The following is an 11,823-nucleotide window of genomic DNA, read 5'->3' on the forward strand; positions in this document are numbered from 1 at the left end:
CGCGTGGGCCGGGGGGCGCCGGGGCCGGGCGGGCGCTGCGCGCCACGGGGCATGGGCGCGCCGGGGGCCCCCGGGCACAGGCCGGCGGCGGCGAGGCGCCCGGGGCGCGGGGGCAGCGGCGGGCGGAGGTCCTCCCTGGCGGCCGCCGCTGAGCCCCCGCGGGGCCCGTGACGCCGCGGCCGATGTGGCCCCGCGCGCGCTGCGGGCCTGCACCGCCGCCTCACAAAGACGCCGCCGGAGCCGCCGCCCGCACCCGGCCGGCGGCTGCCGCGGGAGCCCGAGCCGGAGCCCAAGCCCGAGCCCGAGCCGCAGCCGCTGCCGCAGCCGGGGAGGCAGGAGGCGGCGCCCGTGGGCGGCCGGCCCCGGCATGGAGAAGCGGGCGGCCGCGGGGCCGGAGGGGGCGCCGGGCGCCCGGGCTCAGCTCGCCGTCGTCTGCCTGGGTGAGTGGGCCGCGCAGGCCGGGCTGGTCCGGCCCCCGCCTCCGAGCTCCGCGTCGCGCCCGGGACCGCCCTGCCCCGCTCTGCTCCCCCGGGCTCGGGCCGGGGCTTCCCGGAGCGGGCCCTTCGCGAGAGGGCGGCCCCCCGCGCCCCCCGGCCTGCCGCGCTCTCCGGCCTGGGAGGCGACTCTGGCAGCCTAGCCCCGTCTCCTGCCCGGCTCGGAACAGTGCGTGGAGCCCGGGGCAGGGGGACGCGGGGCGCGGGACGGCCGGGCGGTGCGGGCGGCGGGGCCGTGCGGGGGGCCGGGGTGGGCAGGCGGTGGCTTTCCGCCGGGCCTGGCGGGGTTGGGGCCTCCGGAGCTGCGGACAAAGGCGAGGCGGGCGGGTCTGCGGCCGGCTGTCCCCTGAAGAAGGAACTGTTTCCTGCCGGGACTTAGGGTGGGGGTGGGGGTGGGGGCGGGTGTCAGCGGGAGCCGCGGTCAGGATGCCGGGGCCGGAGGCTGTTGCGAGAGTGACTTCTGTCTTCCCTTTGTGTCTCTTAGACCCAGCGGGGCAGGCCTGTTCAGCCCAGTGGGGTGTGTTTGGGGAGAGCGCTGGGACCTGTCCAGGCCTGACATCTGGGTGGGAGGGATGCCTGCCCTGTCCAGGAGTTTTTCTGTCCACCTTTCCACGGCCCTGTTTGGGGGAGAGGGGAAGAAAGGAGTTAAATCCTCAACCCACATGGCTCCTTTATTTACCATGATGAAGGAGGGAGGCCATTAGCCAAGCCTGGGGTCATTAGGGGACACCCTACTGTGACACTAGTGAAGATTCTGTAAGCCCAATAGGTTTGCTTGAAGCAACTGAAAGGACACAGTGAAAAAGAAACCTGTCCGTTTTTAGCTACAACCTCTTCTTGGGTGCAGAATCAGGGAGCTCTGAGTCCTGTGGAAGGCCCCTTGGTTCAGGCGTGGGAAAGTCTAGTGATGGATGGGACCACCCCCCCCACCCCCCCAGTGAAGTGCCCACTGCCCAGTCTGTTAGTGGTCATGTGCTCTGGTCTCTGAGCTGCTGGGTGCTGGGCTTCCCAGGTGAGCAGGGCAGGACAGGCCCATTGGCTTCCCAGATGTGGCTCCGGGCTCTGCCTAGAAGAGCCTGGGGTTTTCAGAGAGGGCATCTGCCCCTGCAGCTTCACCAGGTGGGGGCTGACCCTGCAGAGATGCTCTCTGCCTCCCTTGGCATCCTTGATGTTGGGGGAAGGGGGCACCCTGAACCCTGGGAAGTTGAGTTTGCCTGTATCCTCGTCCTGGTCCTGTAAACCGCTGCAGGAAAGCCGCAGATGAAAGCAAAGGACAAAGCTCATGGAGGTGGATACTTGAGGGGGTGGGTGGCAGGGAAGTTCTTTGCCCCTCTTCTCAAGGTCAGCATGGCATAGTGAGGGGGACCTTGAATCCTACTATCTGTGCATCCCTATAAAATGGGGTAATCAGAACTGCTTCCTCCCTCCCTGGCTTGCCGGTAGACCAGGTAGGCTGGCAAGGCCCCTCAGAGGGATTCCTCCAAGAGGTCAGGGCCGCCTTGAAGGCAGAGCCCTTGCCCAGGCCGAACCAGGGTGGCCCACACATGAGTTTTCAAGCTGGAGAGGGGAGATAGAAACACACCCCTTCCCACACAAGTCAGAATTGGCAGCCACGGAGGGCAGCAGGAGTGGTCTGCTGGAGCCAGGCGTGTGCCTTGGCTCTCTTTGGAAGAGGGTGGGGTCCCGAGACCCTCGAGGGTCCTCCCCTCTGCCCATCTCGGCAGGACCAGGTGGGAGTGGAAGTCTCTGGCAACACTCTGGGCCTGGCCCTGTGAGATGAAGAGCGGCCCAGAGTTTGGCTGTGCCCATCTAGGGCTGCTGTTGGCCCACGGCAGGTGTCTGGGCCCCAAGCGCCACTGTCCCCCACCACTGACACCTCCTTGTGTCTCCCACAGTAAACATCGTTCTCACCGGGCGGTTCAGCAGCGCAGTTCCTGCCTTAGGTGAGTCAGATGCTTCTCCTTCCTCCCTGCCCTTCTGGTTTTAGTGACCTCTGAGGATGGGCCTTCAGGGCCCTTCCACCCCTGCAGTCAGCTGGCCCCTTCCAACCTCAGCACTTGTGCATTTTTCCTGCATCACGAAAGAGTCATCTGGCCTTGGGGAAGTTTACACCTCCCTGAGTCTCAGTCTCCTCTTCTGTAGAATGGGTGCAATAATGGGACCTACCTCAAAGCCCGGTTATTAGGGTCAAATGGGCACACAAAGCAAGGTGTTCAGCATGGCCACGACACATGGTGGCTTAATGGCACTAGCAAACTGTCACGGGTCTAGCGTAATTGACACATTGTGCTTCCTGTAGGCTGTGGGGTGCCCTGAGGCCACGAGGCACCGTGAGATGCCAGCCTGTTTTAAAGTTATACCTGGAACTCAGCCTGTCAAGGTATGGCCGAGTGATGACACAGAGAAGCCAATGCCATTGACAGAAGAATTTGATTTTTATGTGTCTTGAGAGGAAGGGACACACCCCACAGGGAGAACGCCAGGTCAGGCAGATGCAGGAGTCGGGGGAAGGCCCAGGCCAGAGCCTTTCTTGGAGTTTCCGTGGGAAAGGCAAGGCAGGGCTGGGAAAACAGCTCAGGACTGGCTAGTCTGAAGAATTCTGGCTGGCTTGAGGCTATAGGGATGGTCTCTGGTTGCCTGGTACCTGGCCCTGGGATCACCTAGGGCAAGGGAAATACCAGCTTGGTATGCAAATTAGGAAAGAAGGTGGCTCAGCCTGGGTTCAGCTGGTCTGTCTGAGCAAGACCACTCCCCAGGCAAGCTGGTGTGCTGGACAGAGATTCACACTTTGGCTGGTGTTTGGGCCCTGGGATTAGTGGTGGCCTATAGGATCTAAGAAACACGGGCCAAACTCCACCCGTTCCCCCGTCTGTCACAGCGGGTCCAACCATCCATAGACCATCTTTGCACTTGGGCCTTGTGCCAGGCACCTCGAAGACTGTCAGGAATGGGAGGGGCGACTGAGCCCATCCAAGGGGGTTTGCTCTTTGCCGAGGGGACTGCCATGGGGAAGCCCTGGCCTCGTGGCCCTTGGGGCCACCAGGAGATGTATGAGAAGGGCCTTAGGGAGCTGGGGAGAATGTGCGGTCTCTGGTGTGGGAGGCTTGTGACTTGTTTGCTGGTGCTGCCTGGTGGGCTGGAGGCACCCGGGCTTTCTCATTCCACTCAGGACCTTGTAGCCAAAAGCTACTGCGGCTGGCTCAGGGAGAGGGATCTCTGCGGGCCGTGGTCTCTGGGATGGGTAGGCCCGGGGCCCACAGAAGCTGCTTTTGCAGGCCCATCTCTCACTTTCGGCTCCTCGGGCTCCCTCCTGATTTCCCCTGCGCCTTGGCTCCTGCTCCCAGCAGTTTGGCCTCCTCTGCTGACGCAGCTGGCCCAGGGCCCTGACTTGCTCAGCGCCAAGCCAGCCTCAGCGCCACCTGGTGTCCTGGCCCCTGCAGTGAACTGCCCAGTCGCCCCGTCCCAATTTCCAGGAGGAGAGGGACTGGGGTCGGGGGTCTGTGGCCTTGGTAGAGAGTGGGAGGGTAGGGACCTGGTGGGGTTGGGAGGGGAGTCAGGTCTTACAGATGTGAGCCCCAGGAAAGCCCTCCTACTGGTGTGGGGGGTGGCCACGTGGCCTCAAGATGTCTGCCACGTGCCTGTGCCCCGGGTTTAGAAAGTGATGTTCTAGGGACAAGTTTTGCTCAGAGTCAGGGAGAGAAAGACAGCATGCAGGTCTGCACGTTCGGTAGGTCTTAGCCAGCATTGGTGTCGTTCTTAGCAGGGCCATGTTGCCCAACCTCTGGGGCCGCCATTCATGCCGGCGTGCCCACACGTGGCATCCCCGAGGCCTCAGCTGTATGCACGGCCTGCATGGCCACGGACAGTGGTCGGGGCCCTAGGTCTCCCGGAGTTTGGCTCCGTACCTCTAGCATTGCTCAGAGCATTGGACGCCAGCTGCTGACTGCCTGAGCTGCCCGCTCAGACACTCTCGAGGGCCTGGGTAGACGGCCTGGAGACCTCACGGGGCCTGCCTCCCAGCGCCGGTCCTGCCCCAGGTGCGCCGGGTTGGGGGCTCCCAGCTCCCGGCCGTGTAGTTACAGCAGGCAGGTTGTCCAGAGTACGCATTGCCTCTGGAAAGCGGATCTGCAAGTTGTGCTCCATCAGGCCTTGCTCATGCTGCCTCGGGAGTATTTCCTGACTCTTGGGACCACGAAAGAAGGGCACTTGCTGGTCTGAAAGTGCTTGGTCATCCCTTCCCCCTTGAGCAGCCCACCTTGACCCAAGGGCCGAGTCTTCTGCTGGAGCAAACACAGGTCACTGGCAGTTAAAGCCCCCAAACACCCCCAAATCCTGTCCTGCAAACACACAGTCCTCCTAGCATCCTTCACTGCCCACCCGGCATCACACACCCCGTCAGAGCCACACCTCTGCATGCCGGACCCCCACTGCCCCCAGCACATGAGTGTCTGCCTGGAGACTGCCCCTTTTCTCGAATTTCCCAACCACCCTCCCAGAAAAGCAGCACCCACAGACTCCGTTTTACTGCTGGGACAAGCTGAGGCCTGGGGTGGAACAGCGTGCCTGGCTGTGTGGGCCCTGAGGGTGCACTCGTGACGCCTTTCCCTCACCTGTGCCTGGATTCTGGACTGGGAGTGAGGCTGCCATCACGGAGGGTGAGCTGGGGACCGCCTCCAGGCTCAAGGCCAAGCAGGTGTCCAGTCAGGAGGCCCTGACCAGAGCTCCTAGCGCCCCACATGGATTGTCCTTTCTCCTGCTGCATGTGCACTCCACGTGGTCCAGGTGGATGACTGCAGAAATCATGATCTCTCGCTGTCTCCTATGTGCGAATTTCTGGGCCAGCCCTGGGGGAGACTCAGGAGGAGGCTGTTTGGAGGGACATGTTGTCAGGAGCTTTGCTGAGAGGCAGAGCTGGGCTGGCAGCTTCTAGTCGTCTACTCCTGACTTGACTGCTGGTCCAAGAGACCTGGAAAGTAGGACCAGACATAGGTAGAAGCCTGTTCTCGTTGGGGCAGGTGATGCCTGTAGTCTTCACGAGTGAGGAAACTGGCCTTTCTCTTTGTGCCTGAGGAAGGCTTCCCAGCCAGGGTAGGTGACAAGGCCCTGCTTTGCCCCCAGCCCTGTCCTAGGGGCTGAGAGGACAGGGCAACAAAGGGTGCTTCCTCCCTTGGCTGATCGAGTCTCCTGACTTCGGGTTTACTGTGTGGATTTGACGTGGGGGGAAGAGGCACCCTGGCTGTGCCAGGCTCCCTGGCCCATGAACCTCTTGCCCAGCACTGTCTAGGAGGAGAAGCCTCTTCTGGCTGTTGTAACCTCACACCTCCCAGGTCCCTAGGCAGCACCCAGGGTCTCTGTGAGGTCCACAAAGCCCATGGCCTCACGTGTCAGAGGGAAGGGGCTCTAGTCCTTCCCCTCCTGCGTGCTCTTACTGCTCCTGTTTGACAGGGGAGAAATCTGCGGATCAGGGAGGCCGGCCCTCCAGGCCACGGGTGAGTGCCAGGCAGGAAGTCTGGCTGGTGCCTTGCTGACCAGGGACTCTCGGAGCTCTGATGGCAACCCACAGGTGGCCAGCCTTGTTTTAGGGTCAAGTGTGGGTGTTTTCTCGCCTAGTCCTTCGATGCTTTCATGAGCTGTTGGCGGGGGCTTCTGCTTCCCTGTTAGTCACCGTGTTGGATCACCTGGGCCTCCATCGTCACAGTCCTAAGAGGACGGGAGGCAGCTGAGGATTTCTACTCCCAGTCTCCTTCCTGCAGCCGTGCCGGCTCGGGTCCCAAAGAGTCTTGTTGAGAGCCAGCAGAGAGACTCCAGCTTGCAGGGCAACAGTGGAAGGGGCCAGGCAGTGGGAGAGTGAAGATGTGGTGTCACTGGCCTCAGTTTCTCCATCTGTATAATGGACCCTGCCTTTACCACAGGCTTTTGTACCATAGATGAGGCGGTGTGGTGAAGGGCTGCAGGGGCTGGAAGGGGCCGGTATGGTCAAGTGCAGAGGCCTTGCCTTGTCCAGGCAAGGACTGGGCACACCAGTGTAGGCTCTGGAGTCCTCTGGCTGGGCCGGCTCCCCAGGAAGCAGAGGCATGAGTAATGAAGTGGGTAAAGTGAGACCCACAGGGCTGGGCTTGGTGGCATTTCTCGATCATGCTGGCTGGGATGCTAGCCCGCGCCGGTCGCTGATGCAGCAGGTGGTCCACACTTCATAAATGCACTGGTTCAAGGCCAGCAGGGAGAGGCTGATCCCACCAGGGGACCACGGGTGCTCCTAACTCTGTCACTTACTGCTGTGTGGCCGTGGGCAGGCTCTTACCCTCGCTGAGCCTGTTTCCTTGTCTGGTTATGACATCGACGTCCAGTGGCTTCCCACGGATGCTCAGGATGACACCCCAGTGCCACACAGGTGTGATCAGACCCAGCCTGCGCTTCCGGCCCCACCTGGACATCGGCTCCGTGCAGGCCTGTCGTATGATCTTCACTCCCCCTGGAGATCAGCACGTCTGCTTTCTCTGCAGCCTCCACGGAGTGGGGCTTTTGAGTCTCTTATTCAGCATGCCTTGTACTTGTTCTGCCGCTTAGTAGGTACTCGGTCAATTCGTGCTGGGGGAGCAAAGCCCCTCCCCTCCCGGGGCTGAGATCTGGATTTGTCCCAGTGGGGGCAGGCAAGGAACCACAGCGGACTGCTCATGCAGGCCCGACAGGCCAGGGGTGCAGAGTTCTCCACCGAGCTGAGGCCAGGAGGCTGCTTCTTGGAGGGGCCAAGGGGGCTGGGGGATAGGACCTACCCTCTGGTGCACAGGGTGGGGCTTGGGCCCAAGGCTGCCTTGAGCCCTTGTGGGTCCTCAGCCCCCCATACACACTTCCGTGAAGTCTTATGTTCGGTCTCACCCTGGCCATGGCCACCCTTGTGTGGTCCTTGTCTTGATCCCACTCCGGGGAAGAGCTGCGCTCAAGCCACTGCAGGGCTAGAGGGCATCTCCACCTCACTTCCTACCCAGAGGGGAGGCCAGCACTTCCCAGCCTCTTGTCCCCACAGCCGCCTGCAGTGGGAAGCTGGAGCAGCACACGGAGCGGCGCGGCGTCATCTACAGCCCAGCCTGGCCCCTCAACTACCCCCCGGGCACCAACTGCAGCTGGTACATCCAGGGTGACCGCGGGGACATGATCACCATCAGGTGAGGGGGCCCAGGGCGTCAGGAGGGAGCTCCGTGGGCCAGCACATGCTGAGGAAGTGTGGGTGCGACAGCGTGCGCACGTGTGTAAGGGCGCCTATGCGTGAGCACGTGTATGAGCAGGCACAGAGGGCAGGTGTGTGTGAACGTCTGTGTGCATGAGCACGTGTACGGACAGGTGCAGAGGGCAGGTGTGTGTGAGTGCTTGCATGAGCACATGTACGGACAGGTGCAGAGGGCAGGTGTGTGTGAACGTCTGTGTGCATGAGCACGTGTACGGACAGGTGCCCAGGGCAGGTGTGTGTGTATGTACAGGTGATGTTCACATCTGCGTGTGCACATGTGTGAGCATGTGAGCGTGCCCAACTCCCCAGGTGTCTGTGAGCCCCTGTAGTGGGCCACCTCTCCTGCTGGACCTCTGTTGTGTGAGTCTCTCTGAGGGGCCGTGGGGCCATGGATCCCCTCAGCCTGGCCAGGGAGACGAGCCGTGGGGACTGGGGTGTGGCCCAGCCGGCTCTGAGGTGGTAGAAGTGTTTTCTTCATCCTGCAGGGTGCTTGAGGCCAGGCTGGCATGGAGCCCAGAGCAGAGTTTCCCCAGGAGCCTCGGGGCAGTCTGGGCAGCAGAGGGAGCCAGGCAAGGGCCCAAGGAGCTCCAGCTGCAGGGACGGGCAGAGGGGGCTTGGGATCAGCGGGGAAGATCCAGGTTGCAGAGTCTGGAACCCTGGCCTGGGACAGCTGTGGGGTATCTTGTCAGGGTGCCGAAGCCCAGAAGGCCCGGGTTCTCCCTGGCTCCAAAGAACAGGGGCATGATGGGCACCAACAGGGGCTGTCTTGGTCTCTGTGCTTGTTTCCCTGTGGCCCCAGGGCCATGGCTCCCAAGCACTCTCCCTTCAAAGATTCCACCTTTACTGGCCACTTGTCGAGTTCTCCCTGGTCCTTCATTGCATAGACCTGTGAGTGTGTGCTGGGTCTAGCCCAGCAGAGCTAGCATGGGAGGGATCTGGATCCTTGGAGGGAGCATGTCTGGGGAAGGCATTGCCCCTGATGGGGCTTCTGACCCCCACTCCACTTTGGCTTCAGAGTGGGCTCTGAGTGTGCTGATGGAGGGCAGAGGCGAGGCCTTCACAGAGCTGTAGTGGGGCTGTCCACAGCTGTGCTGGTGCTTCTTGGAGACACCCTCAGGCCCCTGGGGGGCAGCAGGGGTCCCACTGAGAGGCCCAGAGTGCGGGCCACCCTTGCCGTGAGCTCAGGTCTGCAGGCTCCTTGCCTGCCTGCCCACCCCGGCGGTCCTCCTTCTCCTTGGCCCTGCAGCTTCCGCAACTTTGACGTGGAGGAGTCCCACCAGTGCTCCCTGGACTGGCTCATGCTGGGTCCAGCGGCCCCACCCCGCCAGGAAGCCTTCCGACTCTGCGGCTCCGCCATCCCACCTGCCTTCATCTCGGCCCGGGACCACGTCTGGATCTTCTTCCACTCTGATGCCTCCAGCTCTGGCCAGGCCCAGGGCTTCCGTCTGTCGTACATCCGAGGTGATGCTGGCGGCAGGGCAGGGCACCATGGGTGCATGGACTCCCCAAGTCCCCACAGCACCCTCTCCTGGCCCACTTCCTACTGGGTCTCCCCCAGAAGCCCTGTCCATTGGGGGACTGGGCCTCAGGGTGCCTTGAAGCCCCTGGAGCTCATGGACCCCACTTCACAGACTTGGCTAGAGTGGGCGGCTCACCCCTCACCCTTGGCTCAAGTCAGGGGGGAGCCATCCTGGCGTTTGAGGGGTCTCTGCCCCTCGGGTGGGCATGGAGAGGCCCTGCAGAGGACCGGCTGGGACAGAGAAGCCACCTGCCTGCTCCTGGCCCGAGTCCCCAGGGAGGGAGGCTCTGCTCTCCCCTGACCGTCCACCCCGCGCTCTTCACCCCACAGGGAAGCTGGGCCAGGCGTCCTGCCAGGCCGACGAGTTCCGCTGTGACAACGGCAAGTGCCTGCCGGGCCCGTGGCAGTGCAACACGGTGGATGAGTGTGGCGATGGCTCAGACGAGGGCAACTGCTCGGCGCCAGCCTCTGAGCCGCCGGGCAGCCTGTGCCCCGGGGGCACCTTCCCCTGCAGCGGGGCGCGCTCCACGCGCTGCCTGCCAGCCGAGCGGCGCTGCGACGGCACGCAGGACTGCGGCGACGGCTCGGACGAGGCCGGCTGCCCCGACCTGGCATGCGGCCGGCGCCTGGGCAGCTTCTACGGCTCCTTCGCCTCCCCGGACCTGTTCGGCGCGGCACGCGGGCCGTCGGACCTGCACTGCACGTGGCTGGTGGACACGCAGGACCCGCGGCGCGTGCTGCTGCAGCTGGAGCTGCGGCTGGGCTACGACGACTACGTGCAGGTGTACGAGGGGCTGGGCGAGCGCGGCGACCGCCTGCTGCAGACGCTGTCCTACCGCAGCAACCACCGGCCGGTAAGCCTTGAGGCCGCGCAGGGCCGCCTCACGGTGGCCTACCACGCGCGCGCCCGCAGCGCCGGCCACGGCTTCAACGCCACCTACCAGGTGAAGGGCTACTGCCTCCCATGGGAGCAGCCGTGCGGGGGCGGCAGCCAGGGCGCCGCGGGCAATGCGGGTGAGCAGGGCTGCTTCTCCGAGCCTCAGCGCTGCGACGGCTGGTGGCACTGCGCCAGCGGCCGCGACGAGCAGGGCTGCCCCGCCTGCCCGCCGGACCAGTACCCCTGCGAGGGCGGCAGCGGCCTGTGCTACACGCCCGCCGACCGCTGCAACAACCAGAAGAGCTGCCCGGACGGCGCCGACGAGAAGAACTGCTTCTCCTGCCAGCCCGGCACCTTCCACTGCGGCACCAACCTGTGCATTTTCGAGACGTGGCGCTGCGATGGCCAGGAGGACTGCCAGGATGGCAGCGACGAGCACGGCTGCCTGGCGGCCGTGCCCCGCAAGGTCATCACGGCGGCGCTCATCGGCAGCCTGGTGTGCGGCCTGCTGCTGGTCATCGCGCTGGGCTGCGCCTTCAAGCTCTACTCGCTGCGCACGCAGGAGTACAGGTGGGCGGGTGTCGGCGGTCCCGTCCGCGGTTGGGGCTTCTCCGGGGCATTGCGGGGGTGCTGGAGGGTGGGGTGCGGTGCTGGCCAGCCCCACCATGCTGCCCTCCCGACCTCTGCTGCCGTCAGGGCCTTTGAGACCCAGATGACGCGCCTGGAGGCTGAGTTTGTGCGCCGGGAGGCTCCCCCGTCCTACGGGCAGCTCATTGCCCAGGGCCTCATTCCGCCCGTGGAGGACTTCCCGGTCTACAGTGCATCCCAGGTGAGTGCCTGAGGGTGAGAGCCCTGAGACCCAGGCTCCCACGCGGACCCCTGAGAACGGCCAGAAGGGGAGACCGCAGGGCCAGGTCGGACACCGTATGGCCCAGGCTCAAGGGAGGCGGGAGAGGGTGCCACGGCCAGGTTGGGGGAAACAAGTTGGTCTCCTGGGGTGGCACTGACCTCTGCCCTGTCCGCCATCCACCCTGCCCTCCAGGCCTCGGTGCTACAGAACCTTCGCACAGCCATGCGGAGACAGATGCGCCGGCATGCCTCCCGCCGAGGGCCCTCCCGCCGCCGCCTTGGCCGCCTCTGGAACAGGCTCTTTCACCGGCCTCGGGCGCCACGGGGACAGATCCCACTGCTGACGGCCGCACGCACCTCACAGACGGTGCTGGGTGATGGGCTCCTCCAGCCTGCATCAGGGACCACCCCGGACCCCCCAGCACCCCTCACGGACACAGGCAGCCCCGTGGTGGCTGGGGATGGGTCCCCCGGTGCCCCAGGCCATGGGCCAGAAGTGGGATCCGCTGTGCCACCCTCCTCGGGCCTGCGGGACCCGGAGTGCAGGCTGGTGGACAAGGACAGAAAAGCCGGCAGGGACCCTCCGGTGGACAGCCCGGCCCCTGGGGACATGCCTCGGGACCCCTGCTCGGCCCAGGACCCTCACCCCCCGGCTCCCACTGCCAGCAGCGCCCTAGGCCCCCACCCACCAGAGCCACTGGGTGTCTGCAGGAGTCCCCCACCGCCCTGCTCCCCAATGTTGGAGGCCAGTGACGATGAGGCCCTGCTGGTCTGCTGACCGCTGGACTTGCTGGTGACCGCCACAGCCCCGCTTTGTAACCAGGGAATACACAGTCATTTCTACCCTGCCTCCGCGTCC

The 11,823-nt window shown here is 64.1% G+C and overlaps 1 protein-coding gene across 1 annotated transcript; it reads left to right on the forward strand.

Annotated features, from left to right (window-relative positions):
* Positions 1-216: 216 nt before the first annotated feature.
* LRP3 (LDL receptor related protein 3) lies at positions 217-11,807 on the forward strand. Its single transcript, XM_045989014.1, has 7 exons — positions 217-440; positions 2,390-2,437; positions 7,519-7,657; positions 8,966-9,180; positions 9,569-10,685; positions 10,812-10,944; positions 11,158-11,807. Exons 1-7 carry the CDS (start codon positions 368-370, stop codon positions 11,740-11,742), a joined length of 2,310 nt encoding a protein of 769 aa, XP_045844970.1. The 5' UTR covers positions 217-367; the 3' UTR covers positions 11,743-11,807.
* The last annotated feature ends 16 nt before the right edge of the window (positions 11,808-11,823 follow it).

The sequence above is a fragment of the Meles meles genome, chromosome 19 (genome assembly GCF_922984935.1).
Source record: "Meles meles chromosome 19, mMelMel3.1 paternal haplotype, whole genome shotgun sequence".
NCBI lineage: Eukaryota > Metazoa > Chordata > Mammalia > Carnivora > Mustelidae > Meles > Meles meles.

Excerpts from the sequence above, each read along its gene's own strand:
- LRP3 (XM_045989014.1), top strand. The coding sequence starts at position 368 with ATGGAGAAGCGGGCGGCCGCGGGGCCGGAGGGGGCGCCGGGCGCCCGG. Across the intron at positions 7,658-8,965 it reads GGGGACATGATCACCATCAG|CTTCCGCAACTTTGACGTGG; the intron begins GTGAGGGGGCCC and ends TTGGCCCTGCAG. Across the intron at positions 10,945-11,157 it reads CGGTCTACAGTGCATCCCAG|GCCTCGGTGCTACAGAACCT; the intron begins GTGAGTGCCTGA and ends CCTGCCCTCCAG.